This window comes from Leucoraja erinacea, chromosome 13 (genome assembly GCF_028641065.1).
Source record: "Leucoraja erinacea ecotype New England chromosome 13, Leri_hhj_1, whole genome shotgun sequence".
Taxonomy (NCBI): Eukaryota; Metazoa; Chordata; class Chondrichthyes; order Rajiformes; family Rajidae; genus Leucoraja; species Leucoraja erinaceus.
The window spans coordinates 27,521,639-27,549,003 of NC_073389.1; the positions used below are offsets into that span (position 1 = coordinate 27,521,639).

Genomic DNA, 27,365 nt, shown 5'->3' on the forward strand with positions numbered 1-27,365 from the left:
CGTATTTGAAAAAGCCTAGAACTACGGCTGAAACAATGATACATTATAGAAACATAGACAATAGGTGCAGGAGTAGGCCATTCAGCCCTTCGAGCCTGCACCGCCATTCAATATGATCATGGCTGATCATCCAACTCAGTATCCTGTACCTGCCTTCTCTCCATACCCCCTGATCCCTTTAGCCACAAGGGCCACATGACACATGTACGTGGGTACAGTGAAATGCTTTGTATCATCATGTGGCAGACCTCACCTAGGCAGTACACAAGTGTTGCCACATATTGGGGTCGTCAAAATTAAACTAGTTTTTATACATTACTGTTCTATCCTTTGCTTTGAGGGCTTAAGCTGTAACTTAATCAAATAACCAAATAATAAAATTGGGCGGCACAGGAGTACTTGTAGCGCTTGCAGCACCGGAGACCTGGGTTTGATCCCGACTACGGGTACAGTCGACACAGAGTTTGTAAGTTTTCCTCGTGAACGCGTGGGCATTTCCCTTGGGTTTTCTCCGAGATATTCGATTTTCTCCAATGCTCCAAAGACGTACAGGTTTGTAGGTCAATTGGCTTGGGTTGGTATACTTGGTATAAGTATAAATTGTCCCTAGTGTGTGTAGGCTTGTGTTAATGTATGGAGATCGCTGGTCGGCATGGACTTGGTGGACCAAAGAGCCTGGTTCCGTGCTGTATCTCAAAACGAAAAAACAAAACTAACCATTAATAAGAAAGTTAACTATATAAACTCTAGTGCCAGGGACCACTTCGATCCTGACTATGGATGCTGTCTGTGTGTGGAGTTTTTTTTTTAAATGTGCTCCCTGTGACCACGTGGATCACATCCAGGGGCTCTGGTTTCCTCCCACATCCCAAAGACATGCAGGCTTATAGGTTGAATGGCCCTCTGTAATATTTCCTCTTGTATGTAGGATAGAACTACTGTGCCCCTCCACACCTGAGGAAGGACATGCTGGTGTTGGAGAGGGTCCAGAGGACATTTACGAGAATGATCCCAGAGATGATTGGATTAACATATGATGAGCGTTTGACAGCACTGGGCCTGTACTCATTGGAGTTTAGAAGGATGCGAGAGGACCTAATTGAAACTTACCGAATAGTGAAAGGCCTGGATAGAGTGGATGTGGAGAGAATGTTTCCACTAGTGGGAGCGTCTAGGACCAGAGGGCACAATCTTAGAAAGGAGATGATGAGGAATTTGTTTTAGCCAGAAGGTTGTGAATCTGTGGAATTCATTGCCACAGACAACTGTGGAGGCCAAGTCAATGGGTATTTTTAAAGTGGAGATTGATAGATTCTTGATTAGCATGGGTGTCGAGGGTTACAGGGAGAAGGCAGGAAAATGGGATTGAGAGAGAAAGATGGATCAACCATGATCGAATGGTTCAGTTTTGGTTTAGTTCAGTTTAGTATATTGTCGCGTATACAGTGTACCGAGGTACAGTGAAAACATTTTGTTTCGTCCTAACCTGTCAACAGAAAGACAAAACATGATTACAATCGAGCCATTTACAGTGTATAGGTCCATAAGGGAATAACGTTTAGTGCAAAATAAAGCCAGCAAAGTCCGATCGAGGGTCACCAATGAGGTAGATAGTAGTTCAGCAGTAGATTCTGAACCGGATGGCCTAATGTTGCTCCTATGACGTATTAACTAGTGTACAAGTGATGGATGGTTGGCGTGGACTTGGTGAGCCCAAATGACTGTTTCCACGTTGTATCTCTAAATTACAAATTTCTTGAACTCTGGGTCATGAGTGGTTAGGCGTGGAACTTTGATCTACTGGTGAACCTCTTATCTTGACACTACTGGGGGATATGGAGCCATGGTTTGGTCACTTACGGTAGTTCTGCAGTTCCCCACAATCTATTACTGAAAATCTCCTCAATGTTAGCTTTGTAAATCAGCTTTGTAACTTTGGGGCACAAAATGCTGGAGTAACAGCTGGTCGGGCAGCATCTCTGGAGAGCATGGATCGGTGATGTTTCACGACGGGGCCCTTCTTCTTTGGGAGATGGCTCCTCAGTTTAGGCTTGATGATCATTTCTAGACTTAATTGGCCCACCGTTCTGAGTAATAGAATCACACAGCATGGAAATAGGCCATTCAGCCCAACTTGCCTATGCCGACAAACATGCCCCATAACTCTCTAAAGCTGCCCATGCTGACAAACATGCCCCCATAACCCTCTAAACCTATCCTATCCATGTACCTGTCCAAATGTCTCAAATGGTACGGTAGTACCTGCCTCAACTACCTCCTCCAGCTGCTTATTCTATATACCGACCATCTTTTGTGTGAAAGAACGTTACTCCTAAGGTTCCTATTAAATTTTTCCTTTTCCCCCTACTGTTCAAAAGACTCTGTATTTACCCAATCCATTCCTCTCATGTTTTTGTACACCTCCAAGATCATCTCTTGACCCTCCCGTGTTCCAAGGAATAAAGTCCTAGCCCACCCAACCTCGAGTCCTGGCAACACCCTTGTAAATCGTCTCTGCACCCTTCGCAGCTTAGCCCTCCCTTTCTGTTCTATTTTAATCCAAGCAACTGTGAGGTGCCGCACACTGGGAGGTCAAATGCAGGAGGAAAATATATAATTAATGGCAAGACCTTTAACAGCAATGATGTACAGAGAGATCTTGGGGTCCAAGTCCATAACTCCCTGAAAGTGTCAACTCCAAGAAATCGAGTGATAAAAGCAACATATGCTATTCTTGCCTTAGTTGGTCGGGGAATTGAGTGTAAGAGTCAAGGGCCTGTTCCACTATGACAACCTAATTTGCGAGTTTGCACTCGCCACAAACTCGCAGCTTGGTCGACACGTGGTCCTATGAGGTCACTATAACTCTCCTTCATGCTCGAGAGAAGTTCCCGCGTACTCACGGCTTCAGTTTGGTCGAGGAAAAATTTTGAATATGCTGAAAAATCTTCCGCAAGTAAATATTGGTCGGCATGGTTCTTTTGAACTCGTAGTGCAGTAGAGTGGAGTTGCCATGTAGTTATAGGCAGTCAAGGTAGCCGTAGGCAATCTCCTTTGCCGACCATTTTAATTGGCTCATTTCGGAAAAAAAAGGTAAGCACGAGTTTTCAGAACCAAGGAAAACGGACCGGTAACGTTAAATGCTTGCTAAACTTTATTAAAAGTTGTCTGGCTTCTTAAAAGTGTCTCCACTCCTTCTCCCCCCTTCTTCCCCCTCCCCACTCTTTTAAAGGGCTTACCGTACACTGTGCCAGCCGTCTTTTACCTTCCTGTTCATCGCGGGTATCACCTTGGCTTCGCACCGTGTGAATTACAGACAGCGCTCCCCCGCTTTTCCTGCGATGTGTTCAGGTGAGTGTCCCTGAGCTTAAAGGTCGAAGAGTCGCGTAAGTGGGACAGGCCCTTCAGTAAGTCACAATGCAGCTTTATCGAACTTTGGTTTGGCTGGGCTTGGAGTATTATGTACAGTTCTGGTCACCCCCATGACAGGAAGGATGTGAAGGCTTTGGAGAGGGTGCAGAGGAGGCTTATCAGAATGATGTCTGGATTAGGGGGCATTAGAAGTATATAAAATGATGAAAAGCATAGATAGGCTAGGCAGCCAGAACCAGACTCCCGAGGGTGGAAATATCAAAGACATAGATGGGCGTAGCTTTAAGGTGCGAAGAGGAAGGTTTAAGGGAGGTGTGCGGGGCTGTTTTTTTCGACATATGTTGGTGTCTGGAACGTGTTGCCAGGGGTGGTGGTGGGGACAGATACGACAGTGGTGCTTGAAACTTTTCGTACTTCAATATTTATTTTACTATGCATCATTAGGATTTTCAATAAGATTATTCCTCATTCTTCTAAACTCCTAAGATCAGGGATATAACTTTTTTCAGGACTAACCTCTTACTCCAGGAATTAGTCAAGTGAATCTCTTTTGGCCTGCCTACAATATTGTTATATTCTTACTTAAACAATGGGGTTAAAACTATTCCATCTGCAACCTCGCCAACATTCTGTACAATCCTGGGAATGAGGAGTTGTAATGTGAGGAAATGCTGCCGCTTATTCACCGTCTTTGGGGAAAATGAGCTAATTTTCCATCGCAACACAACTGTCAACATTGAGCCCCCACCCAAAATCTCAAATCTACTGATAATGTCTAATACTTTAAGTGTTCTGCATAAACAACATTTAGAGATTCTTGAAGAGTCTTGGATTGTCTCAACCTTCTTGAGAATTGTTTAGTCTTCACCCAGACATCACATACCTGAATGGTAGAGTCATACAGCATGAAAACAGGCCCTTCGACTTGCTTATGCCGACCAATAACCATCCCATCTGCCTATCCATGCCCCAAGTTCATTTGCCTTACCCGAGAGGCTTCTTGCATTGAAATAAGTGCAGTTTGTCAGACTTAACTCTTCCCTTGCCTGGCCTGTTTATTTGACTTGCCTGCTTTAACCCATTTATGTGGTGCCATTTTCAGTCACACAGCATGGAAACAGGCCAATTGTCCTAACTTGCCTACGCCGACCAACACGTCCCATCTTTACTACACCCACCTGCCTTTTTGGCCCATATATTCCTCTAAACCTTTCCTATCCATGTCCCTGTCCAAATGTTTTGTTTTTTTGTTTGTTTTTTTTTTAAATGGTATTTATAGTCCCTGCCTCAACGACCTCCTTGGGCAGCTCTTTCTATATACCCACCACTGAGTGGAAAAAGTTGTCCCTCGGTTTCCTATTAAATCTTTCCCCTCTCACCTTACAGCTACTTCCTCTGGTTCTTGCTTCCTCTACCCTGGGTAAAGGACTCTGTGCTTCCACCATATCTCTTCCCCTCGTGATTTTATACTTGACCATCATCGAAAACACACAAAATCTTCATACACTGTTACATTGTTTATTAGAGCATTTTCTGTAGAAAACACTGATGCAGTTTTTAAACAAATGACATTAGGAACAAAATGGTAGAGGTGAAATCAGTGACCTGTCCACAGCGACCATAGATAGAATGACAACCTTTTCTAAACTACCAAATTATACAAATTGAAGGGAGCACCTACAATGCTGTTTAAAAAAATAAGTAAATTAAATGCTGTGAATTTATAAATAAAATAAAACCTTAGAATTTGGCACATTTTAAGATTTAGTCAGTGCAGATGTTTAGTTATTTACAAATGGCTTTGGCCTGTGTGTATCGAGTCTGTTTCTTCAAAGTATCCGAAAACCTCATATTTCACTTTAAGACTCTCGGTAAAAATTGGGTACAAAGGCTGGTCTTTTTGAGAGGAGGTGCACATAAACCCGTCTCACTTGAAAGGACTGCTGGAGTCCCTGGGGAGTTGAGGGAGGAGGTATAAGGACGGGTGCTATATCTCCTGCGGTTGCAAGAGGAGGGGGTGGTTTGGGTGGGAAGGGATGTGTGAACCAGGGAGTGGTAGATGGAGTGGTCTCTGCTGAAGGCAGAAAGGGGTGGAGATGGGAAGATGTGAGATCATGTTGGAGGTGGCGGAAATGTTGGTGAAAGATGTGTTGGATGCGGAGGCTGGGATGGGAGATTGCAACCCTCACGTGATCCGCAATGTTTCGACGAATGCAATCAACCTGTCGTGCAACCTCACACTTCTCTGTATTAATCTCCATCAACCATTCCTCTGCCCACCTGACCAATCAATACAGATCCTGCTGCAATCATTCACAACCATCTTCACTATATGTAAAACCACTAACTTTTGTATCATCAGCAATCTTGCCCTGTATGTTCTCATCCAAATCATTGATGTTGATGACAAACAGTAACAGGTCCAGCACTGAACCCTGAGGCACGCCACTAGTCACAGGCCTCCTGTCTGAGAAGCAACCTTCCACCATTACCCTCTGCTTCCTTCCATGGAGCCAATTTGCTATCCATTCAGCTGTCTCTCCTTGGATCCCATGCGATTTAACCTTCCCGAGCAGCCTACCATGCAAAATCTTGTCGAACACCTTACTGAAGTCCATGTATACAACATCTACAGCTCTGCCCTCATCAACCTTTTTGGTCACGTCTTCAAAAAAAAAATCAATCTGATTGGTGAGACACGACCTCCCATGTACAAAACCATGCTGACTATCACTAATCAGCCCTTGCCCATCCAAATGCCTGTATATCCTATCCCTCAGAATATTCTCCAATAACTTACCAACAACAGATGTTAAGCTCGCCAGCCTCTAGTTCCCAGTATTTTCCCTGCAGCCCTTCTTGAAAAGAGGCACAACATTTGCCACCCTCCAGTCTTCCAGCACATCTCCTGTATTTAAGGACGACTCGTAAATGTCAACCAGGGCTCCCGCAATTTCCTCTCTAGTTTCCCGCAATGTCCTCTGATATATCTGATCAGGCCCTGGAGATTTGTCAACCTTCAAACACGACAGCACCTTCAGTACTTTTTCGACAGTAACCCTGACAGCTTTCAAGCCACTTCCAGAAAGCGCTCCAATTTCCTCCGTCCTAATGTCTTTCTCCTCGGTGAATACAGAGAAATACTAATTTAGGACCTTGTCCATGTCCTGTGGCTCCACACAGAGGTGACTGCTTTGATTCCTGAGAGGTTCTACTCTCTCTCTAGTTACCCTTTTCCCCCTTATGTATTTGTTAAATCTTTTAGGATTGTCCTTAATGCTACTCGCCAGAGCTATCTCCTGGCCCCTTTGTGCTCTTCTGATCTCCTTTTTTAGTTTACTCCTTAGTTCCCAAAACTCCTCCAGGGATACACTTGATCCCAGCTGCCTATACATGTCCCATGCATCTTTCTTGTTTTTGACTAATGCCTCAATTTCCCTCGTCAGCCAAGCTTCCTTACGTTTGCCTGCTTTGCCCTTCACTCTAACGGGGACGTACACATCCTGAGCTTTCTTCAGTACACTTTTAAAAACATCCCACTTGACCGATTTACTTCTCACCTTCCCTTTAGATTCTGCCCACATCCCCAGACACAAGGGGCTTTTTAATTTAGGTACTGCAAGGAAACAGGCCCACATGGCCCACCGAGTCTGTGCCGACCAGCCATTACCCATTCACACTGGTTGTATTATCCCACTTTCTCATTCACTCCCTACACACTAGGGGCAATTTTAGAGAGGGACAATTAACCTACAGCTCGCACACATCTTTGGGATGTGGGAGGAAACCGGAGCACCTGGAGGAAGCCCACGTGATCACAGACAGTAGCTGAGGTCAGGATCAAACCCTGGTCTCTGGTGCTGTGAGGCAGCAGCTCTACCGCTGTGCCACTGTGGCAATTGACAATGTTCAAATGTGCTTACTTTTGAGGTGGTGGAATTATCGTGTAGTCACAGAAAACGTGCAAACTCCACATGGATAGATAGCACTGGAGGTCCAGGGTGGCTGGAGCGGTGAGGCAGCAGCTTTACGAGCTGCGTCCTGTGCTGGTAGTTCCAGTTCTCTGTCATTTCGATTTTTTAGTCTCAGCTGGGTTTTTTTTAAAGGATCTACACAGCTAAGACAAATAGAGTAGCTCAATTGACTAATCAGTGTTGGGAATAACTTAAAATGAATGCAGATTACATTTTTAAATCTTAAAAATGCTTATTTAATATATAAAATACTGCTCATCTTGAATCATTGCACAGTGAGGAGCTGAAATAAGGTAACTTGGCACTGATAAGCATTTAAAACCAGGACAAATGTGCCTATACAGTTGAGTGTTACACAGATAAACATCTAAAGCTGGGACTAGCACGTCTGTGCAGTGAGTGTTCACACAGGAGAAAAACTCAGCAGGGCAATGAGTGCCGGTGGTAACCAAAACGTACAAAAGGCTAACATCTCAAGTTATAGGATCAGAATTAGGCCATTTGGCCCATCAGATCTACTCCTTCATTCAACCGTGGCTGATCTATCTTTCCCCCTCAACTCCATTTCTCCTGTCTTCGCCCCATAACCCCTGACATCCTTACTAATCAAGAATATGTCCATCACCGCTATCAAAATATCCAATGACGGCATCCACAGCTGCCCATGGCAATGAATTCCACAGATTTGCCACCCTCTGGCTAAAATTCCTCCTAACTTCTTTCAAAAGGTAGACCAAAGGTCTCAGACTAGCCTTTGTGGTTGAGAACAAAGCAGGATATCTAATACTGCTAGCCCCATTTGCCATTGTTTGACCCACATCCCTCTAAACCTTTCCTATCCATGTAGCCGTTCAAATGTACTTTAAATATTGTAATTGTACTTGCTCCTGCAGTTTCCTCTGGTAATTTTGTTCCATTTATATAGGCTTTTCTTTCACTGGATTGCACATAAACAAAAGCATTTTACTGTACTTTGGTACACTTTACAATAATAAATTAAACTAATCTCCAACTTCATGTGGAAAAAGTTGCCCTTCTGGTCTCTTTTCTCTCTCACCATAAACCTGTACCCATCAGTTTCAGATTTCCATACCCTGGGGGAAAGTGACCTCCCATTTATCCAGCCCCCTCAATTTTATATACTTCTCAGATCAGAAAAAGTGCATCTCCAAGGGCTGTACGTTAGCGTGCAAATCTGGTTTCAGCTTGGCAACACCTCACACTTATCCGTGATGAATTCCATCTGCCATTTACTTGACCAAATTCACCACCTGTTACAATCTTCAATAACCACCTTCACTGCCCATGACACCACCAATTGTGCTGTCATCTGCAAACTTTACTTTGTCAGTTAATCTAGATCTTTGATGTCCTTCCACACTGCCCACTCCTCACCAATGAGTCACCTGCAAACCTACTAAGGACACAAAATGCTGGAGTAACCCAGCAGGTCAGGTAACATCTCTGGAGAATGTGCAGAGTTGACTTTTTTGAGTCAGGACGCTTGAAGGGTCTTTGTGTCCTTTTGTGTAAGCCAGCATCTGCAGCTGCTTGTCTCCATGACCTCCTACTCGTGTTGAGAATACAGTCGTCCAAATTGTCAATATAGACCACAAACAAGAATGGACTGAGCACCGGTCCCTGCGGCAAACCACTGCCTATAGGCCTCTGATCTGCAAAACCACACTCCACTCCCACCACTGCTTGCTTCCACTAAGCCAATATTGCATGCAGTTGACCAGCTTACGCTGGATCCCGCGTGAGACAAAGTTCCTGAGCAGCCTAGCATACGGGACCTTGTCACAGGCCGTGATAAAATCCACACTGTTTATTTACTGACAAATTGGATCCTGGTGGAGGGGGGGGGGGGGGGGGGGGGGGGGGGGGGGGGGGGGGAGGGGGAATCAAATACATTTGTTTCATTGATGTTTAACGGACGTTTATGGTTAGCACAAGTTTTGCCCTTTTCATAGTGGCTTGGAATGTAATTTACTGGAGTATTGCTGGCGGTTGTTCTAGCTGGTGGAATACGAATGCTGGTGGAATAAAAACAGCAAATTGCAGAAAGACTTGGGTCAAGCAGCTTCGGTGGAAGGTGAAATTGGTTCACATTTCAGTTCCAGGGTCCTTCATCAGAGCTGTTGATGACATTCTTTTCTTAGTTCCATTCACAGAGACGGCTTCTTCCCCCCATCAGATATCCTTTGTTTTTATTCAAGATTGTGCAATGCAAGATCTCCCTCTGCATCGTTGGAACTTGGTTTTCTCTGATCTAGGTCACCTGTAGATAAATAAACAATAATATCTGTACACTGTGGGCGGCTTGATTGTAATCATGTAGTCATTCCGCTGACTGGATAGCACGCAATGAACAGCTTTTCACCGTATCTCAGTACACATAATAAACTAAACTATCTGTGTGGAGTTTGCATGTTCTCCCTGTTGGTTTCCACCCATGCCCCAAAAATGCATGGGTTTAGAGGTGAATTGGCCGTAGTGCACAGGGAATGGATGAGAAATTGGGAAAACATATAATTGGTGTGAAGGTGTTTGACGGTCGGCATTGGGTGTAGCACCTGTTTCTACACTGCGTGTCTAAACTCAGAGTACTTTAAACAAATGAAGGCAAGAAGGTAGATCTAGCTGAAGGGAATTTGCAATTTAGACATAGCAAACTCAATTGTATGATAATGGCTAACATTATCCATAATATCCACAATAGATACACTTCACGAAGAGAGGGCCTGCCGCCTGTGCGCAACAAAAAATATTAATGATGGTACTAAACTTTAAAATATATAGTTGTATAAAGGTGGATGGGTGGTCAGAAATGGAGATAGTATACAAAATAGATAACTAATTTAGTTTAGATATACAGCATGGAAACAGGCCTTTTGGCACCCTAGTCCATGCTGACCATTGATCACCCGTTCACACGAGTTCTACGTTATCTCAGTTTTGTATCTTGCACCAGAGCTGCCAAGTTTTGTTAGGGCATTTCAGTATTCTAGTACCTGCAAATCAGTATTTTGCTGAGGAAATCAATGTTTTTACAAGGTGCCGAAAAAAATGTTGCTTTTTTAATGTGCGGTCATACCCATGTGCAAGAATGCATAACTTTGCTACCAATTGACATGTCTTCTACACACCTTAATTGTATTCATTGCCATCTCTTTGTATACTTCTGTTTGAATGGCTGTTTACTGTGTTTAGCACCAGATGATAATGTAGAAGCCATTTTGGAAGCCTCCCTCTCCCTCCCCCTCCCTCGCTCCATCATTTTTTTCTCCCTCCCTTCCTTATTCCCTCACTCCCTCCCCGAACAGTCTGTGACCCATAGCGCTGTGGTCATAGCACTATGTGTAAAGGCAATAGCGCTATAATTAGAACCCATAGCACTGTCCCCACACGTTAAACAGACAGCGCTGTGTAAACCTGTAGCGGGACAGGCAGATCAAAGCTTACAAAAATAATCTTGAAATTTGAGATCTTGAAATTTAAAATACTAGTGGATTTAATCTGCTATAATTTTTAGAGTTACAGTATGACTTTTTTAAGCAGCAAGATGAAACAGGGTCAGGCCGATTTAATTAAAAAAAAATCTGTATTTTACAAAGCAAATCCGTACATCCGTATTCTTATCGCATTTCTGTACAAAATACGGAAAATCCGTACTACTTGGCAGCTCTGATGCACAGAAGCTAATTAACCCACAGACCCTTGAGCAATTAGGCCACTAATTAGTAGTCTTGCACTTACAATAATTAGGCAAAAGAGGATTGAAAACACAAGATAACCACATCTTCTATCTTACCCAAAAAGGATTGGTAAGGTCTAGCATTGCCAAGTCCAGTAGCATAACATTGCACAGGGACTTTTAGAAGGGAAATGTACATGTATTCGAGGAGGACAAACTTGCAGTACATTGGTGAAACAATGGCATCAATGAAGAAAATTGGAGCTCATCAGCACAGAAAATCAGGCTCTGTTATGTTGTGTTAAGATTCCACCATGTTATAGAAAATATGTTGTTAAGCTGGAAAGGGTGCTGAGAAGATTTACGAGGATGTTGCCTGGCCTCTATATCAATGATTTGGATGAGAACGTACAAGGCAAGATTAGCAAGTTTGCAGATGACCCTAAAGTGAGTGGTATTGCAGATAATGAAGTTGGTCGTCAAACATTGCAGCAGGATCTTGATCGGTTGGTCAGATGGGCTGAGGAATGGTGATGTAATTTAAGAGAGCAATGCGAGGTGTTGTATTTTGCAAAGTCCAACATGGAAAGTAGCAGAACCTACAGTGAATGGTAGGGCTCTGGGGAGTGTTGCAGAGCAGAGGAATCTAGGATGCGGGTACATAGTTCCTTGAAGGTGGCATCACGGGTAGATGGGGGTGTTCAAAAAGACCTTTGGCACATTGGCCTTCATCAGTCAGAGTACTGAGTAGAGAAATTGGGAGGTAATGCTGCAATTATAAGACTTTGGCGAGGCCACATTTAGAGTATTGTGTTCACTGCTGGTCACCATGTTATAAGAAAGATGTTAAGTTGGCAAGGGTGCAGAAATAATTTACAAGGATGTGCCAGGACTTGAGGGCCTGAGATATAGGGAGAGTTTGAGCAGGCTAGGACTCTATTCCTTGGAGTGCAGGAGTTCATATTATAGAGTTGCACAAAATCATGAGAGCAATAGATTGGGCAAATGACTCAAAAGCATTTACCCAGAGTTGGAGAATCGAGGAGCAGAGGACATAGGTTTAAGGTGGTGTGAGGGGGTGGGGAGATTTAATAGGAGGCTGAGGGGTAACTTTCTTTACACAAAGGTATATGGAAAGAGCTGCCGGTGGAGGTTTGGACAGGTACATGGCTAGGACTGGATATATGCCAAACGCAGGTAGGTAGGACTAGTGTAGATGGGGCATGTTGGTCGGTGTGGGCAAGTTAGACAGAATGGCCAGTTTCCACGCTGTATGATGATTTGGTGAATATTGAACTGGATATCAGTTGAGATCCAGACCATCAGTTCCTTCAAAAAATGTATCTACAATAATTCCTAGATTTTCGGTCTTTGTACACCTAACGCAAGATGATCAAACATGATATTCTGAGCCTGCAGTTACCTACATACCCACCTGATGGCTGTGGCTTTGTTTCTTCCCCGTTTCCTACATGAAGGAAATTATTTTTTATAATGTTGAAAAAAATTAGGAAGTCAGTTACCTAGTATTAATTTATGTTAGTACTGTTACTCATTTATCGTACTACTGATTATCATATTTATTATCTGTGTGTCACTGCGTTAATGGAAGTGTGAAATGGGATCTTGACCCGAAAAACATCACCCATCCTTTTTCTCCAGAGATGCTGCATGATCTGCTAAGTTACTGCAGCACTTTGTTTCTATCTTTGGGATAACCCAGCACCTGCAGTTCTTTGTTTTCATTGTACATATGACAATCAAACACTTCACTTTAGACTTTAGAGATACAGCGTGGAAACAGGCCTTTCGACCCACCTATTTTGTGCTGTACACTAGCACTATCCTCTAAAAAACCCATTAACCTACAAACCTGTATGTCCTTGGAGTGTGGGAGGGAAACAAGAGCACCCGGAGCCGGAGGAAACCCACACGGTCACGGGGAGAACGTACAAATTCTGTACAGACAGCACTAGTCGGGATCGAACCCGGGTCTCCAGTGCTGTGGCATCAATTCTACCGTTGCGCAACTGGATTGCCTTTTCTAAAACACAAATTCCAACTTTTTCTGTAAAATAGATTTCTTGACTATAATATTTGTTACTGGCACGCTGGCCTTCATCAGTCAGGGAACAGAGCATAGACATTTGGGCATTGATGCAGTTGTACAAGATGTTAGTGAGGTTGCATTTGGATTATTATGTTCAGTTTTGGAAATATGCCACTGAGCTGGAGAGAGTGTGGCAAAGAATTACAAAAATGTTGTTGGGACTCAAGGGCCAGAGCTATTGGAAGAGGTTGGGTAGGCGAGGACTATATTCCTTGCTGTGCAGGAGGTTGAGGGAAGATATTATAGAGATTCATACAATTGTGAGGGGAATAGACAGGGTGAATGCACAGAATCTTTCCCCAGGGTAAAGGAATCAAGAACCAGAGGACTTAGGTTTAAGATGAGAATGGAAAGATTGAATTGGGCTCCGAGTTGTGGGGATATGGAATGAGCTGCCAGAGGACACAACATGCTGGGGTAACTCAGAGGGACAGGCAGCACCTCTGGAGAACTTAGTAGGTGACATTTAGGGTCACAACCCAAAACGTTACCTACCCATGTTCTTCAGAGATGCTGCCTGACCCTCTGAGCTACCCCAGCACTTTGTGTTCTTTTGTGTAAACCAGTATCTGCAGATCCTTGATTTATGAACTGCCAGAAGGGGTAGTTGTTTCAGGTTCAAATAACAGCATTGAAAAGACATGCCTTGGTTGGCATGGACGAGTCGGGCTGAAAGGCCTGTTTCCATGCTGTAGGACTATTACAACTGCAGGTACTAAGGCCTACACAATCTCCCGGTTGCCAAACATTTTAACTCCCCTTCCCATTCTCGTACTGACCTTTCTGTTCTGGGCCTCCATTGTCAGTGAGACAACGTACAATTTGGAGGAACAGCACATCTTATTTCACTTGGGTAGCTAACAAACCACATTACAACATTGATATCTCTAATTTCAAGTAACTCTGGCATTCTTCGCCCCCACCCCCCACCCATGTCGTTCTATTTATTCCTGTTCACATCCTTGTATCCCTGTCATTAGCACATCTTCCCCAGCCAACAATAGGCCATTATGGACTCAACCCTTCCCGAGGTCATCTGTTGCCGGCTGTCTGGCCCCATTTTGTTTTGGCCTTCTCTATATTCAAGTCTGAGGAAGGGTTCAAACCCAAAAAGTCACCTATTCCTTTTCTCCAGAGATGCTGCCTGACCCGCTGAATTACTCCAGAATGTTATGTCTACCTTCAGGTATAAGGATTGTGACATACACACCTGCTAATACAGGCTTTCTCTCTTCTTCGCCTTCTGCATGAAAAAAAAGATAAAAAACCCAAATCATAAAAAAGAAAAAAAAGTCAGGAAGTAGAATATTCATGATTATAACAGTTACTAAGGATTGTAACATACTCACCGGCTGATTCGGGTTTGGCTTCTACATCTTCGACAGGAATAAAAGTGCAAAAATTAATGTCACAAATGGAAGAATTGCAAAGAATATTTACGATTACACCCATATAAGCAATTATGTACAGTATTGCATCCAATAAGAATTACAAAGTTATCAGAAAAATAACAAGTGTGAGGGCTAGGAGCAATTTAGAATTTGGTTTCAAACAAAAAGTGATTGAGGTGTTTTGGTGGATTATTTATTTCCCTCCATTGATGCTGCTCAACCTGCTGTGTTCTTCCAACAGATGCATGGTTGGACACAAGGAACTGCAGATGCTGGATCTCGGATCTAAAGATGAAGTGCTGGAGGAACTCAGCAGGTTAGGTAGCATCTGCAGAGGGAATGGTCAGGTGATGTTTCGGGTTGGGAACCTGAAGCCATGTTGATTGAGGTATAGTAAGCAGTTACCGTGACAAATGGTAAGCTGGCCTTCATTGCAAGAGGTCAACACAGTGGCGCAGTGGTAAAGTTGCTGTCTCACAACGTCAGAGAACCGGGTTCCATTCTGATTATGGGTGCTGTCTGCGCAGAGATTATACATTCTCACTGTGATCGTGTGGGTTTTCACCAGGTGCTCCTGTTTTCTCCCACACTCCAAAGACGTGTGGATTTGTAGGTTAATTGGTTTTGGTTAAAAATTGTAAAATTGTTTCTAGAGTATAGATAGTGCTAGTGTACGGGGATGATTGCTTGTCGGTACGGACTCGGTAGGGTGACGGGCCTGTTTCCGAGCGATATCTTTAAAGTTTAAAGGTCCAACATGGACCAATACAGGTACAGGCCTTTCAGCCCACAATGCCTGTGCCAAACATGATGCCAGGTTAAACTAATCTCCTCCTCCTGCACATGATCACTAACCCTCCATTCCCAATATATCCATGTGCCAGTATAAAAGCCTCTTAAACGCAACTACCGTATCTGCCTCCACCACCAACATTGGCCATGCGTTCCAGGTACCCACCACTCTGTAAAAAAGCCTATTCCTATGCTGTACTGTTCTATGTTCTATGGCAAACTAGTAGATGAGAGAGACTTCCAGATTCGCAAGCCTTTGAGGTGTAGGGAGAGGGCAGGAATATGGCATTGACAGAGAGCATTATGCACAATCATTATTAGACAGTGCAGGCTTGAATAGCCAAATGTTTTATACCTTGGGTATAGAAGCTTGAAAGCGTGCACTGCCACATTCGGGAACAGCTTCTTCCCCTCTGTTATCAGGCTTCTGAACAGCCCTTACATAAGCTAGGGTGTTCTCCGATTCACCTCTACCCCATTGTGGACATTGGACTTTGTCTGTGGAACTGGTGAGCGACAATGCTGAAAACTATATTCTGCACTATCCTCCCCTTCGCTCTCAAGCTTGAACTGATTGTATCATTGTCAGGTATATCTGATCTGTTTGGATAGCATGCAAAACAAAGCTTTCCATTGTACAGCAGTATACATGACAATAACAGTTCATGAGTTATAGGAGCAGAATTAGGCTATTCTGTCCATCAAGTTCACTCCGCCATGGCTGATCTATCTTTCCCTCTCAACCTCATTCTGCTGCGTTCTCACAATAACCCCCGACATCCGTATTAATCAAGAACTATCTATTTCTGCCTTAAATATATCCATCAACGGCCTCCACAGCTTTCTGTGGCAATGAATTCCACAGATTCACCACCCTCCGACTAAAGAGATTCCTTCTCATCACCTTTCTAAAGGTTTGTCCTTTTATCCTAGGGATATGGCCTTCAGTCCTAGACTGCCACAGTAATAAATCTAAACCGTAGACACAAAAAGCTGGAGTAACTCAGCAGACAGACGGCATCTCTGGAGAGAAGAAATGGGTGACATTTCAGGTCGAGACCCTTCTTCAGATTTCCTACACAATAAATCTAGTCTTCCAAGTTTCTACTAGGATTTGGTGGGTTACCTTGTGAAGATTCACGCTTTCCGCAAGGTTGTTTGTATTCATTCTTAGCATCGCCTTAAAAAAAAGGAAACAAATCAATTGCAAGATGGCACGAGAGCAATTTCTGACTGACAAATTCTGTATGAAGCTTGTTCATCATCCTGGCTATTGTAAAGAGCCACAGGCACACTGATCCTGTATTTTAGCAATTCAATGCATTGAATGCAGAGGCTTTATAAGGTACTGGTCAGACCACATTTGGCATCTTGTGAAGACAGACACAAAACGCTGGAGTAACTCAGCAGGTCAGGCACCTTCTCTGGAGAAAATGAATAGGTGACGTTTGAAACCTTTCTTCAGATTGCAAGTAGAGGTGTTGGCAAGGGAATAAATTGGAGGTGAGAAAAGGCCAGAATAAATCGGGTTCTGCAAGGGGGCAAAGCAGGTTCTGCTCTCTATCTGGTCTAAAGCTATCGGTATTTCCTAGGACACCATGGATTTTATTTTTTTAGCTCCTACCTATGTAAATAGGGGAAGCAGAGGAGGATGGAATGAGATTTGATTGAGAAGCAATGGACAAATTGGTGGGGTGGCGCAGCTGGTAGAGCTGGTCTCACAGCTCCAGCGACTCGGGTTCGATCCCGACCATGGCTGCTGTCTGTGTGGAGTTTACACATTCTCCCTGTGTGTGTGTGTGGGTTTCTTCCCACATCCCAAAGACGTGTGGGTTGGAAGGTTAATCAGCCTCCGTAAATTGCCCCTAGTGTGAGAATGTGGGGAGAATAAAGGGATGAGTCGCGAATGGATGGTTGATGGATGTTAGGGACCCAATGCTCCTTGCTGTATCTCTTATCTATCTAAAGTAGAATGAGGCGTTTCTGTTTCAACTGACCATAGTTGTTATATTGGAGGAGCTAAGATGCTTTCACTGGTACAGTCTCAAAAATCAGTCCGTATCACATTCAACATTAATTTATTAAGAAAGTAGAGAAGGTGAATACTTACGTTTAAATAAACACCAACATAAAACGGCAACAATAACTAATATGATCAGAATTATTGCTATAGCCAGCAGGATATGATTTCGTCCCTCTTCTAAAGAAAGATTTAAAAAAATTGAGAAAAAAATGTCAACAGAAGATATAGACACAAAATGCTGGAGTAACTCAGCAGGTTGGGCAGCATCTGTGGAGGGAATAGGCCGGCAAATTTTAGGGTTGGATCCCCTCTTCATTCTGCCCATTCCCTCCACAGATGCTGCGTGACCCACAGAGTTCCTCCAGCACTATTTACTCAGTTCATGAAATGTACTGGATTCAATATATCACGTGTTAAATGAGCTCAACCAATGGGATCAATTACTGAATGATCCTACTGCAACATGTATACCTGGAATACACATATTGGAACTAATCAGATATTAGACTTGAATATGGGCCAAACGTGGGCAGGTAGGACTAATGTAGATGGGGCTTCTTGGTCGGCGTGGGCAAGTTGGACCCAAGGCCCTGTTTCTGTGCTGTGACTGAAGTGCATCCATGAACAGATCTTGATTAAAATAATCTACTCCTACCTCCTTGCCTGTAGTTAGACAAGACTGGTGCCCTCCTCTCTCCCCATGACTCTGAGGAAGGCAGTATCATGGAGATTGCTTACTGGAATCATGAGTCACAGCTACAAAGCTGGGAGCCCTAAACCACCGGTTGCTGCATCCTGTCTACTCCATAGACGGCAAGAAATTGCACAGAATTGTCAACGCAGCCCAGACCATCACGCAAACCAACATCCCTTCCACTGACCATCTACACCTTGCGCGGCTTTGGCAAGGACACCAGCATAATCAAGGACAAGTCGCACCCCGGCCACTCCCTCATGTCCCCTCTGGCAAGAGGTACAGAAGCGGGAAAACACACATCCGGATTCAGGGACAGTTTCTTCCCAGCTGTTATTAGGCAGCTGAACCAAACGCGCAGACCTTTTCACCAAACGCGTGAACAGAATCTCCATCTCCCTTTTCTGTGCCCCCCGCCCCCCACATTTCTCCACTATCCCACCCCTCTCCTGCTTCTTTCACCCCTACATCTATTCCTCTGGCTACATTTCACTCTTCTCATCCCACACCCTTGTTTCTCCTTTTCACCTCCAGCTTGTCTCTTACTCTACCCATCTACCAATCAGTCCCCCCTTACCGGTATCCATATCCCTCCCCAGGTTTTGACCTGCCCCCCCCCCTCTTTTTCCAGCTTTCTACCCCCTATTACAATCTGAAGACGGGTCCCGACCTGAAATGTTCTAATGTTCTGTCCATTCCCTCCACAGATACTGCCTGACCCACTGAGGCCCCGCAGCAGCCTGGGGCTTGCATGGATTGGGCGGTGCTCCAGAAGACTCAATGTGCAGACTGGACTTTGAAAATGGCACCAAAACCTGCCGTCCATTGCGTGCGGTCTCTGTGGATTATTTCTATGCTCTTTGTGCTAATCGAGGAGTGAGCTTAGGTATGGCAATACATTACTGAACTGTATGCAATAAAGAATTTAACTGTATGTCTGTCCATGTGATAATAAAGAATCATTGAATTAAGTTACTCCAGAACTGTGTTTTTTCAGTAGATTTATGCTCCTTCTACTCGAGTATGTTACCCGATCCACTTAACTTTAAATTTAATTTTCGAGTTGAGGCAGAAACAGAACAACACACTAGGTTCAGGGCGGCACAGCGTTAGAGTTGCGGGTTTGATCCTGCCAACAGATCCTGGCGCTGTCTTTACGGAGTTCGTATGTTCTCCCCATGACCTGCGCTGGTTTTCTCTGGTTGTTCCGGTTGCCTTCTACTCCTCAAAGATGTACTTGTTTGTAGGTTAACTGGCTCCAGTAAAAGAGAGTGAGTGTGAGAGTGAGAGTGGGTGTGTTTGTAGGATAGTGTTAGTGTGAGGGGTTCGCTGGCCAGTGTGGACTCGGTGGGCCGAAGCGCACGTTTCCACGTTGTTTCTCTAAACTAAACTAAACCCGAGATCGACACAAAGTGCTGGAGTAACTCAACGGGCAGGCAGCATCTCTAGAGAAAAAGGATGGGCGACGTTTCGGGTCGGGACCCTTCTGGAAATCATCATCAAACCAAATCAATCATCAGAACAAAACATTCAAGAAGGAACTGCAGATGCTGGAAAATCAAAGGTAGACAAAAATGCTGGAGAAACTCAGCAGATGAGGAGCATCTATGGAGCGAAGGAAATAGGCAACGTTTCGGGTTGAGACCCTTCTTCCAACTGCTCCCACTGCAACATAGCTACAACGGAAGGGTCTCGACCCGAAACATTGCCTATTTCCGTCGCTCCATAGATGCTGCCTTACCTGCTGAGTTTCTCCAGCATTTTTGTCTACATCAGAACAAAACAAGCATCCGCAGTTCCTTTCTGCACATTCAGTAATACCTGGACTCCATGATTTAACATTATATTTGAACCATACTTTAAATAAGTTCACCAGCCACAGCATATTTTTTCAAAATGAAACTAATATACATGTTGGTCACCAACATAACCATGTAGCAATAAGTTTGTGAATGCCACACTGGTTCTAAATTAAGATAAAGTGCACATTGTTAAAAAAAACGATCTAAAAACAAATGTTTTCTTATAATAGTCTTACCATTTTTAAAACATCCTTTTATGTTAAAAGGGTCGCTCCGAACCACCTCTCCTGGTTGCCTCACGATGCATGTATATTCACCAGAAGATTCTTTAGGATTCAATATTGCCAGGCTGGTTCCTTCAAGAGTTAAATTAAAATGTCCACCTTGCTGCACTGTACTGTTTTCATGCTTCCATTCCATTGTAGCAGGTTCTGTTACAAAGCAGTTCAGGTGAATAATGGAGTCATTTGCGACACAGCTAATTGTTGGCTTCGAAAGTGGTACTACAATTGAAAGAAAAGTCTTAATTAGGCAAACACTGTAAAATGTTGGTAAACTTAACGCTCTCATTTCACTCATCTCATCAGTGAAAAGCTTTGATCTGCTTGCTATCCAAACAGATCACGGCGGCATGGTGATAGAGTTGCTGCCTTATAGCTCCAGAGACCCAGGTTCGATCCTGACTAAGGTTGCTATGTGTACGGAGTTTGCATTTTCCCCCTGTGACTGCGTGGGTTTCCTCCGGGTGCTCCCACATACCAAAGAAATGGGGGTTTGTCAGCTTAAAGTATCCTTGTAGAAACAAGGAGCCGCAGATGCTGGTTTACACAAAAGGACACAAAGTGGTGGAGTAACTCAGCGTGTCAGGCAGCATCTCTGGAGAACATGGATAGGTGACATTTCGGTTTGGGACCCTTCTTGAGACTGATGAGTAAAATTGCCCCTGGTGTGTACGTAGTGGATGAGAATACGAGATAACAGAACTAGTGTGAATGGGTGATCGATGGTCAGCATGGACTCGGTCGGCCGAAGTGCCTGTTATCACTAAACTAAAAAAAAAAAAACGACGTGCGGATTTGTAGGTTAATTGGCCTCTGTAAAAAATGCCCCGAGTATGTAGGGAGTGGACGAGAGAGAGTGGGATAACATAGAACTAGTGTGAACGGGTGATTGGTATGGACTCATTGGGCTGAAGGGATTGTTTCTGTGCTGTATTTCTAAAATTCAAACCAAGTAAAGTAAAGTAAATAAGTTTATTGGCCAAGTATTCACATACAAGGAATTTGCCTTGGTACTCCGCCCACAAGTAACAACATGGCATAGATTGATAGTTACATGCCACTCAGAAAATACTAAACATTAATAATAATAAAACATTAATAATAAAACACCCTAATGGCATGGAAGTCCACACTTGACTGCACTGCAAGGTTTTCTTCATCATAAATACACACAAAAGGCAAAGACCTCACACACACACACGAATAACACATTTGTGAGAACATCTAATACTAAAACATTTTAATTCAGGTTTCAATAAGACACAGATGATACTCACCATACACAATTAGCTGGTAAATCTCTTCACTAACAGTACCTGCTGTAGATGTGAAAGAAAGCTTATATATCCCGGAATCATTCAGCAGCAAATTCTTTATCATTATAGTATTTTCTATTAAGTTAGCTCTTTCAGAGAATTTTCCAAAGTAGGAAATATTACTGTCGACTTCCCACTCAAGCACCTTGTTGCCTTCAAACGTGAATAGAATTTCATCTGTCTTTGGAGGTCTCGTGAAAGAAAACATTACATCGGAGCCCTCTAGCCCGTTTACTAATTGAATGTTGGAAGACTTGCACATTGAAACTGAGAAAGAGAAAAAAAAAAAGTTAGTTAGACAGATAAATCTGACAAGCACTAAACAACAACTCCATGAAAACTAAAGGAATATTTTACACTAGGACTGCACCTTAGTCTGGATTATTAGGTAACTAACCAACAGCACTCCCTTTTTCCTGTCTCCACTTCCATCTACCCCACCAAGATGCGCACCTATTTCTCCCACTAACCCGTCCCCTTTTCCCCACCTTCCTTCCCCTGTTCCCGTCTACCTACATCCATAGAGTCTTACAGCGTAGAAACAGGACCTTATGCCCAACTTGCCAATGCAGACTAACATGCCCCATCTACAGCAGTTCCACCTACCCACATTTGGCCAATATCCCTCTAAACCTTTCCTATCCATGTGCCTGTCCCTTCCTCTAGCTTTACATTTTGCGTCTCTTCATTCCATATCGAACAGCCTTTTGTCAACCCATTTGTCAATCAAAACGCCCCTCAGCTGTAACCACCTATCACTTGCCATGCTTTGTCCTGCCCCCCCACCTCTCTTCTAGCTTATTCTCCCCTTTCCTTTTCCCCCTCCTTCCCTCCCCCCACCCGACTACAATCAGTGTGAAGAAACTGAAACGTCCTCTCACCAACTAGAGAGCGGCCCTAATCTCCCATCTGCCTCATTGGGGACCCTCAGACGAATTTTAATCAGACTTTACTGGACTTGATCTTACACTAAACATTATACCCTTTATCCTGTATCTGTCCACTATGGATGGCTTGATGGTAATCATATATAGTCTTTTCGCTGACAGGATAGCACACAACAAGATTTTCATTGTGCATCAGTACACGTGATAATAAAGTCAACTATACTATAATTCCCTTTTATCAACAATTTGAAATTCCATAAAAAATGACTTTTTGCTGCCTTCTAATCACTTTTTCTGCCTTCAGATCAAAGTATGCTTAAATACCACCTGTATGATTTTTTTTGAGCATTTTAAAATGAACAGGAAAGAGCTGAATTATTACAATACGAGCAGAATTGCAAATTATAAAACTCAGAAACATGCAAATCAACCCTTTTTCGGAACACAGGCTTGCTGAAATCCATTAAAAAAAACTCAATCTATGTATTGAGGTAGAAAGGGAATACCGAGTAAAAGTATTGAGTTAAAATTTTAAAAAAATGTCAAACCCTCATCGTATTTTTAATCTGCACTTTCTCCATACCTGTAACAATACATTCTGCACTGTTTAGTTCTGCTTTTCCACTACCCGTTGCACTCTTGGCTGGTATGATCTGCCCAGAGAGCACAAAGACAACGTTTCCACTGTACCTCGTTACATGCGATGAAAATAAACCAATACTACACAGTGTTTTAGCCCAATTTATCTCAAAGAATGGGCCAGGGACATTGAAATTAGCCATAGAGTCAAGCAGCACAAAAACAGCCCCTTTGGCTCAACTTCTTCCCAGCTCAGCTATCAGGTAACTGAACAATCCTATCAACTAGAAGGTGGTCCCAAGCTACTATCTACTTTTTTGGTGACTCTTGAACTATCTGCAATTGGACTTTACCTTGCACTAAATGTAATTCCCAATATAATGTATCTCTACACTATGAACGGCTCAATTGTAATGAGGTATAGTTTCTCCGCTGACTGGATAGCATGTAACAAAGAGCATTCACTGTACCTTGGTACACCTGACAATATAATAAACTTGCCCATGCCGACATAGGTGCCCCATCTAAGCGACCTGCCTGCATTTGGCCAATTTCCCACTAAACCTTTCCTATACATGTGCTCCTTCAAATGTACTGTAAACATTGCAATTATACTTGCACCGTGGCTTTTAAATGCTGTTATTGCACCCACCTCAAAAACCTCTAGTGGCAGCTCATTCCATATACATAGAAACATAGAAAATAGGTATAGGAGTAGGCCATTAGGCCCTTCAAGCCCGCAACACCATTCAATATGATCATGGCTGATCATCCAACTCAGTATCCTGTACCTGCCTTCTCTCCATACCCCCTGATCCCTTTAGCCACAAGGGCCACATCTAACTCCCTCTTAAATATAGCCAATGAACTGGCCTCAACTACCCTCTGTGGCAGAGAATTCCAGAGATTCACCGCTCTCTGTGTGAAAAATGTTTTTCTCATCTCGGTCCTAAAAGATTTCCCCCATTATCCTTAAACTGTGACCCCTCGTTCTGGACTTCCCCAACATCGGGAACAATCTTCCTGCATCTAGCCTGTCCAACCCCTTAAGAATTTTGTAAGTTTCCACAAGATTCCCCCTCAATCTTCTAAATTCTAGCGAGTACAAGCTGAGTCTATCCATTCTTTCTTCATATGAAAGTCCTGACATCCCAGGAATCAGTCTGGTGAACCTTCTCTGTACTCCCTCTATGGCAAGAATGTATTTCCTCAGATTAGGAGACCAAAACTGTACACAATACTCCAGGTGTGGTCTCACCAAGACCCTGTACAACTGCAGTAGAACCTCCCTGCTCCTATACTCTGGGGGCAACTTTTTTTCAATCTCTTACCTCGACGGAGATGCGATTTTTTTCTGTATCGTATCTCCGTTCCCACTGCGGCCTAACATCGTGGAGTGGCGCGGCCTTTCCTGGAGACCTACCCGGCGCTTCAACCAGGGGCGCGGCACGGACTTACTATCGTGGAGCTTGCGATCCCTTTGCCGGGGATCGACTGTGGACCGGCCTGCAGACTTTAATATCGTGCAGCCCGCCATCCCTGGTTAGAGATCAATTCGGGACCTCCAAGCCGCAGAGAGTTTCAACCGCCCCGATGCGGAAGTTTCGATCATCCCGACGCGAGGGATTCAGATCACCGGCTGTGGGAGCGTTGATCGCCCCGACTGCAGATGGTTCGACAGCCCTGACTGCGAGAGAATATAGAGGGAGAAGATTGGACTTTATCACCTTCCATCACAATGAGGAATGTGGGGAGCCGCTGTGGTGGATGTTCATGTTAATTTTTATTTGATGTGGTTGTGTGTCTTGTTGCTTTTCACTTAGTATGGCTGTATGGTAATTCGAAATTCACTGTACCTTAATTGGTACATGTGACAATAAACTGACCGTGAAACCTTGAGAAACAATCCCCAAACCAGCAAACTGCTAGAGGAAGGTGGTCAAGGTAGCTTCTACATTGGCATTTAAGGCTTAGGGAAAGGTACATGAATAGGAAAGGTTTAGAGGGATATAAGGACCAAACGCAGGCGAATGGGACTAGCTTAGGTAGATCTTCATCGGCATGGATGAGTTGGGCCAAAGAGCTCGTTTCCGTGCTGTACACTGTGATTCTAACAACTTTCAGAAAGCGTTTGTATAGGTTTCAAAGGACTTTTATTGTCACATGTACCAATTAAGGTACAGAGATATACGAATTACCAAACAGCCATACGAAAAAAAAAGCAACAAGACACACAACTACATAAAAGTTAACAAACATTCACCACAGCAGATTCCCCACATTCCTCACTGTGATGGAAGGCAAAAAAGTCCAATCTTCCTCTTTATTCTCCCGCGGTTGGGACAGTTGAACCATCCATTGGGGCGATCGAAGCTCCCGCTGCTGGCGGTTGAAGCTCCTGCATCTAGGCAGTTGAAGCTTCCGCATTGGGGCTGTCGAAACTCCCACGTCTTGGAGTTCCCGAAATCTGTCTCTGACCAGAGACCACGGGCTCCGCGGTGTTAAAGTCCACAAGCACCCGCGGTTGGAGCTCTGAGGTCAATCCCTGGCAAAAGGATTGCGGGCTACGCGATGTTAAAGTCCCGTAGGCTCCCCGTGGTGTAGCTCACAACAGTCAGTCTCCAGTAAAGGCCGCCAACTCCCCAATGTTAGGCTGCAGAGCGGACGGAGATACAAAACCGGAAAGAGAAAAATAAATAAATAACAAATGAATAAATAAAGATTTTTAAATCGCATCTCCGTCGAGGTAGGAGATTAGAAAAAGTTTCACCCTCCCCCCAACCTAAAACAAGCTAAAGAACATTAAAAACATACATTTAACACATAATGTTAAAACCCAAAGACGGAAAGGACGGACAGACAGACTGTTGGCGAGGCAGTCATTGATGGCGCCACCTGATGGCGCAGGAGTAGGAAAGGTTTAGAGGGACATCAACCAAACGTTCTCAAATTGTACTAGCCTTCATAGATATCGGTTTGCAAGGATGAGTTGGGCTGAAGGGCCTGTTTCTGTGCTGAAAAACTATGAATCAATGACAAAGTACATATAGGAACACAATAATGGTCAGTGCCTTTACAAGTTACACACAATCTGACTTGCAAATATATTGTTAATCCTTTATTCTCATTGGGCCTAAATCCCAGAGCACCATTTGGTCGGCACAGCAGTAGAGTTGCTGCCTCACAGCACCAGGGACCCGGTTTGAATCCGGATCTTGAGTGCTCTCTGTGTGGACGTTGCACTATCTCCCTGCGACCGTGTGGGTTTCCTCCCACATTCTAAAGACATGGAGATTTGCAGATTAATTGGCCCTCTGTAAATTCCCACGAGTGTGTTGAGAGTGGACGAGAAAGTGGTATCACAGGGTAGCTGGAACATAGAGATAAAAGACTGACGGGGCTGTGTCCAAGATAGATAGCAAGGAATGTGTTCACCAACAAGAGAATAAACTCAAGCTAATCCTAGATTACAGCAGTAAATAATGAGCTCATGTGCAGGATGTAAAATGAAGAAGACAACTTCTATAATTGACACAAGGAACTGCAGATGCTGATTTACAACAACAAAAAAAAAGATTTTGGGTCAGGACCCTTCTTTTAGTAGGGAGGTGCAAGCTGGATAATATACTCCCATAGTTTATCTAGCACAAATATTTCACACTTCACGAGATACAAGGAACTGCAAATGATACAAAAAAGTGTGGAGTAACTCAGCAGGTCAGGAACATCACCTCTCCATGTTGTCCAGAGGTGCTGCCTGACCCGCAGCATGCTGAGTTACTCCAGCACTTTGTGCCTTAACTTCTGTGTATCTTCTATCTTTACATGGCAAAATCATGTCAAGCATTCCACATTACTTGCATCAAAGAAAACAAGGTTTAGTCACTTAAGGGGATTATTCAGCAGGCAGCCCAGGCGAAGGAGGATAAAGTTTGAGGGGCAAAGCTCAGGAAGGAATCTCCAGACTCACAGGAAGGAAGACAACAGTAGAGCAATTAATTGAAAGTCAAAACAAAAACTGGTCGCTGAAAATCCAGAATAAAAATAGAAAATGCTGAAAGTACTCAGCAGGCCAGAGTGCAAATGTTGAAAGAGAAATAAAGTTAATGATGAAATGCAAACCATTTTCAATGTACCTCAGTACACCTGTCAGTAATAATCCTAAAGCAAACGTTTTAAATTAAACACCTGACCACTAGTGATTAAACAAGTTCGTTTGAAGTTGCGGGCATGATTGGGGAAAGTGTATAGGTAAGATAAAGTCCCAAACAGCAGACATGTGTTGATGGGAGAGGAGGGGATGATTTGAAGAAGGGTCTCGACCCGAAACATCCATAATCAACCCGGTCACACCCTCTTCTCCCCACTCCCATCAGGCAAGAGGTACAGAAGTTTGAAAATGCATACCAGCCAGAGAGCGGTCCTGACCCCCCATCTACCACATTGG

At 43.7% G+C, this 27,365-nt stretch overlaps 1 protein-coding gene across 1 annotated transcript in view; it reads right to left on the minus strand.

The window, feature by feature from the left end:
* Positions 1-4,876: 4,876 nt before the first annotated feature.
* Positions 4,877-27,365, minus strand: part of LOC129702747 (carcinoembryonic antigen-related cell adhesion molecule 7-like) — a 134,651-nt gene continuing 112,162 nt past the window's right edge. The window contains exons 2-9 of the mRNA XM_055644689.1: positions 21,414-21,719; positions 20,092-20,358; positions 17,447-17,536; positions 16,463-16,516; positions 14,503-14,529; positions 14,364-14,396; positions 12,479-12,511; positions 4,877-9,627 (exon numbers count right to left, since the gene is read on the minus strand). Coding sequence (XP_055500664.1) covers positions 9,557-9,627; positions 12,479-12,511; positions 14,364-14,396; positions 14,503-14,529; positions 16,463-16,516; positions 17,447-17,536; positions 20,092-20,358; positions 21,414-21,714 — 876 coding nt within the window. The 5' untranslated portion in view covers positions 21,715-21,719 and the 3' untranslated portion in view covers positions 4,877-9,556. The remainder of the gene's footprint in view (positions 9,628-12,478; positions 12,512-14,363; positions 14,397-14,502; positions 14,530-16,462; positions 16,517-17,446; positions 17,537-20,091; positions 20,359-21,413; positions 21,720-27,365) is intronic.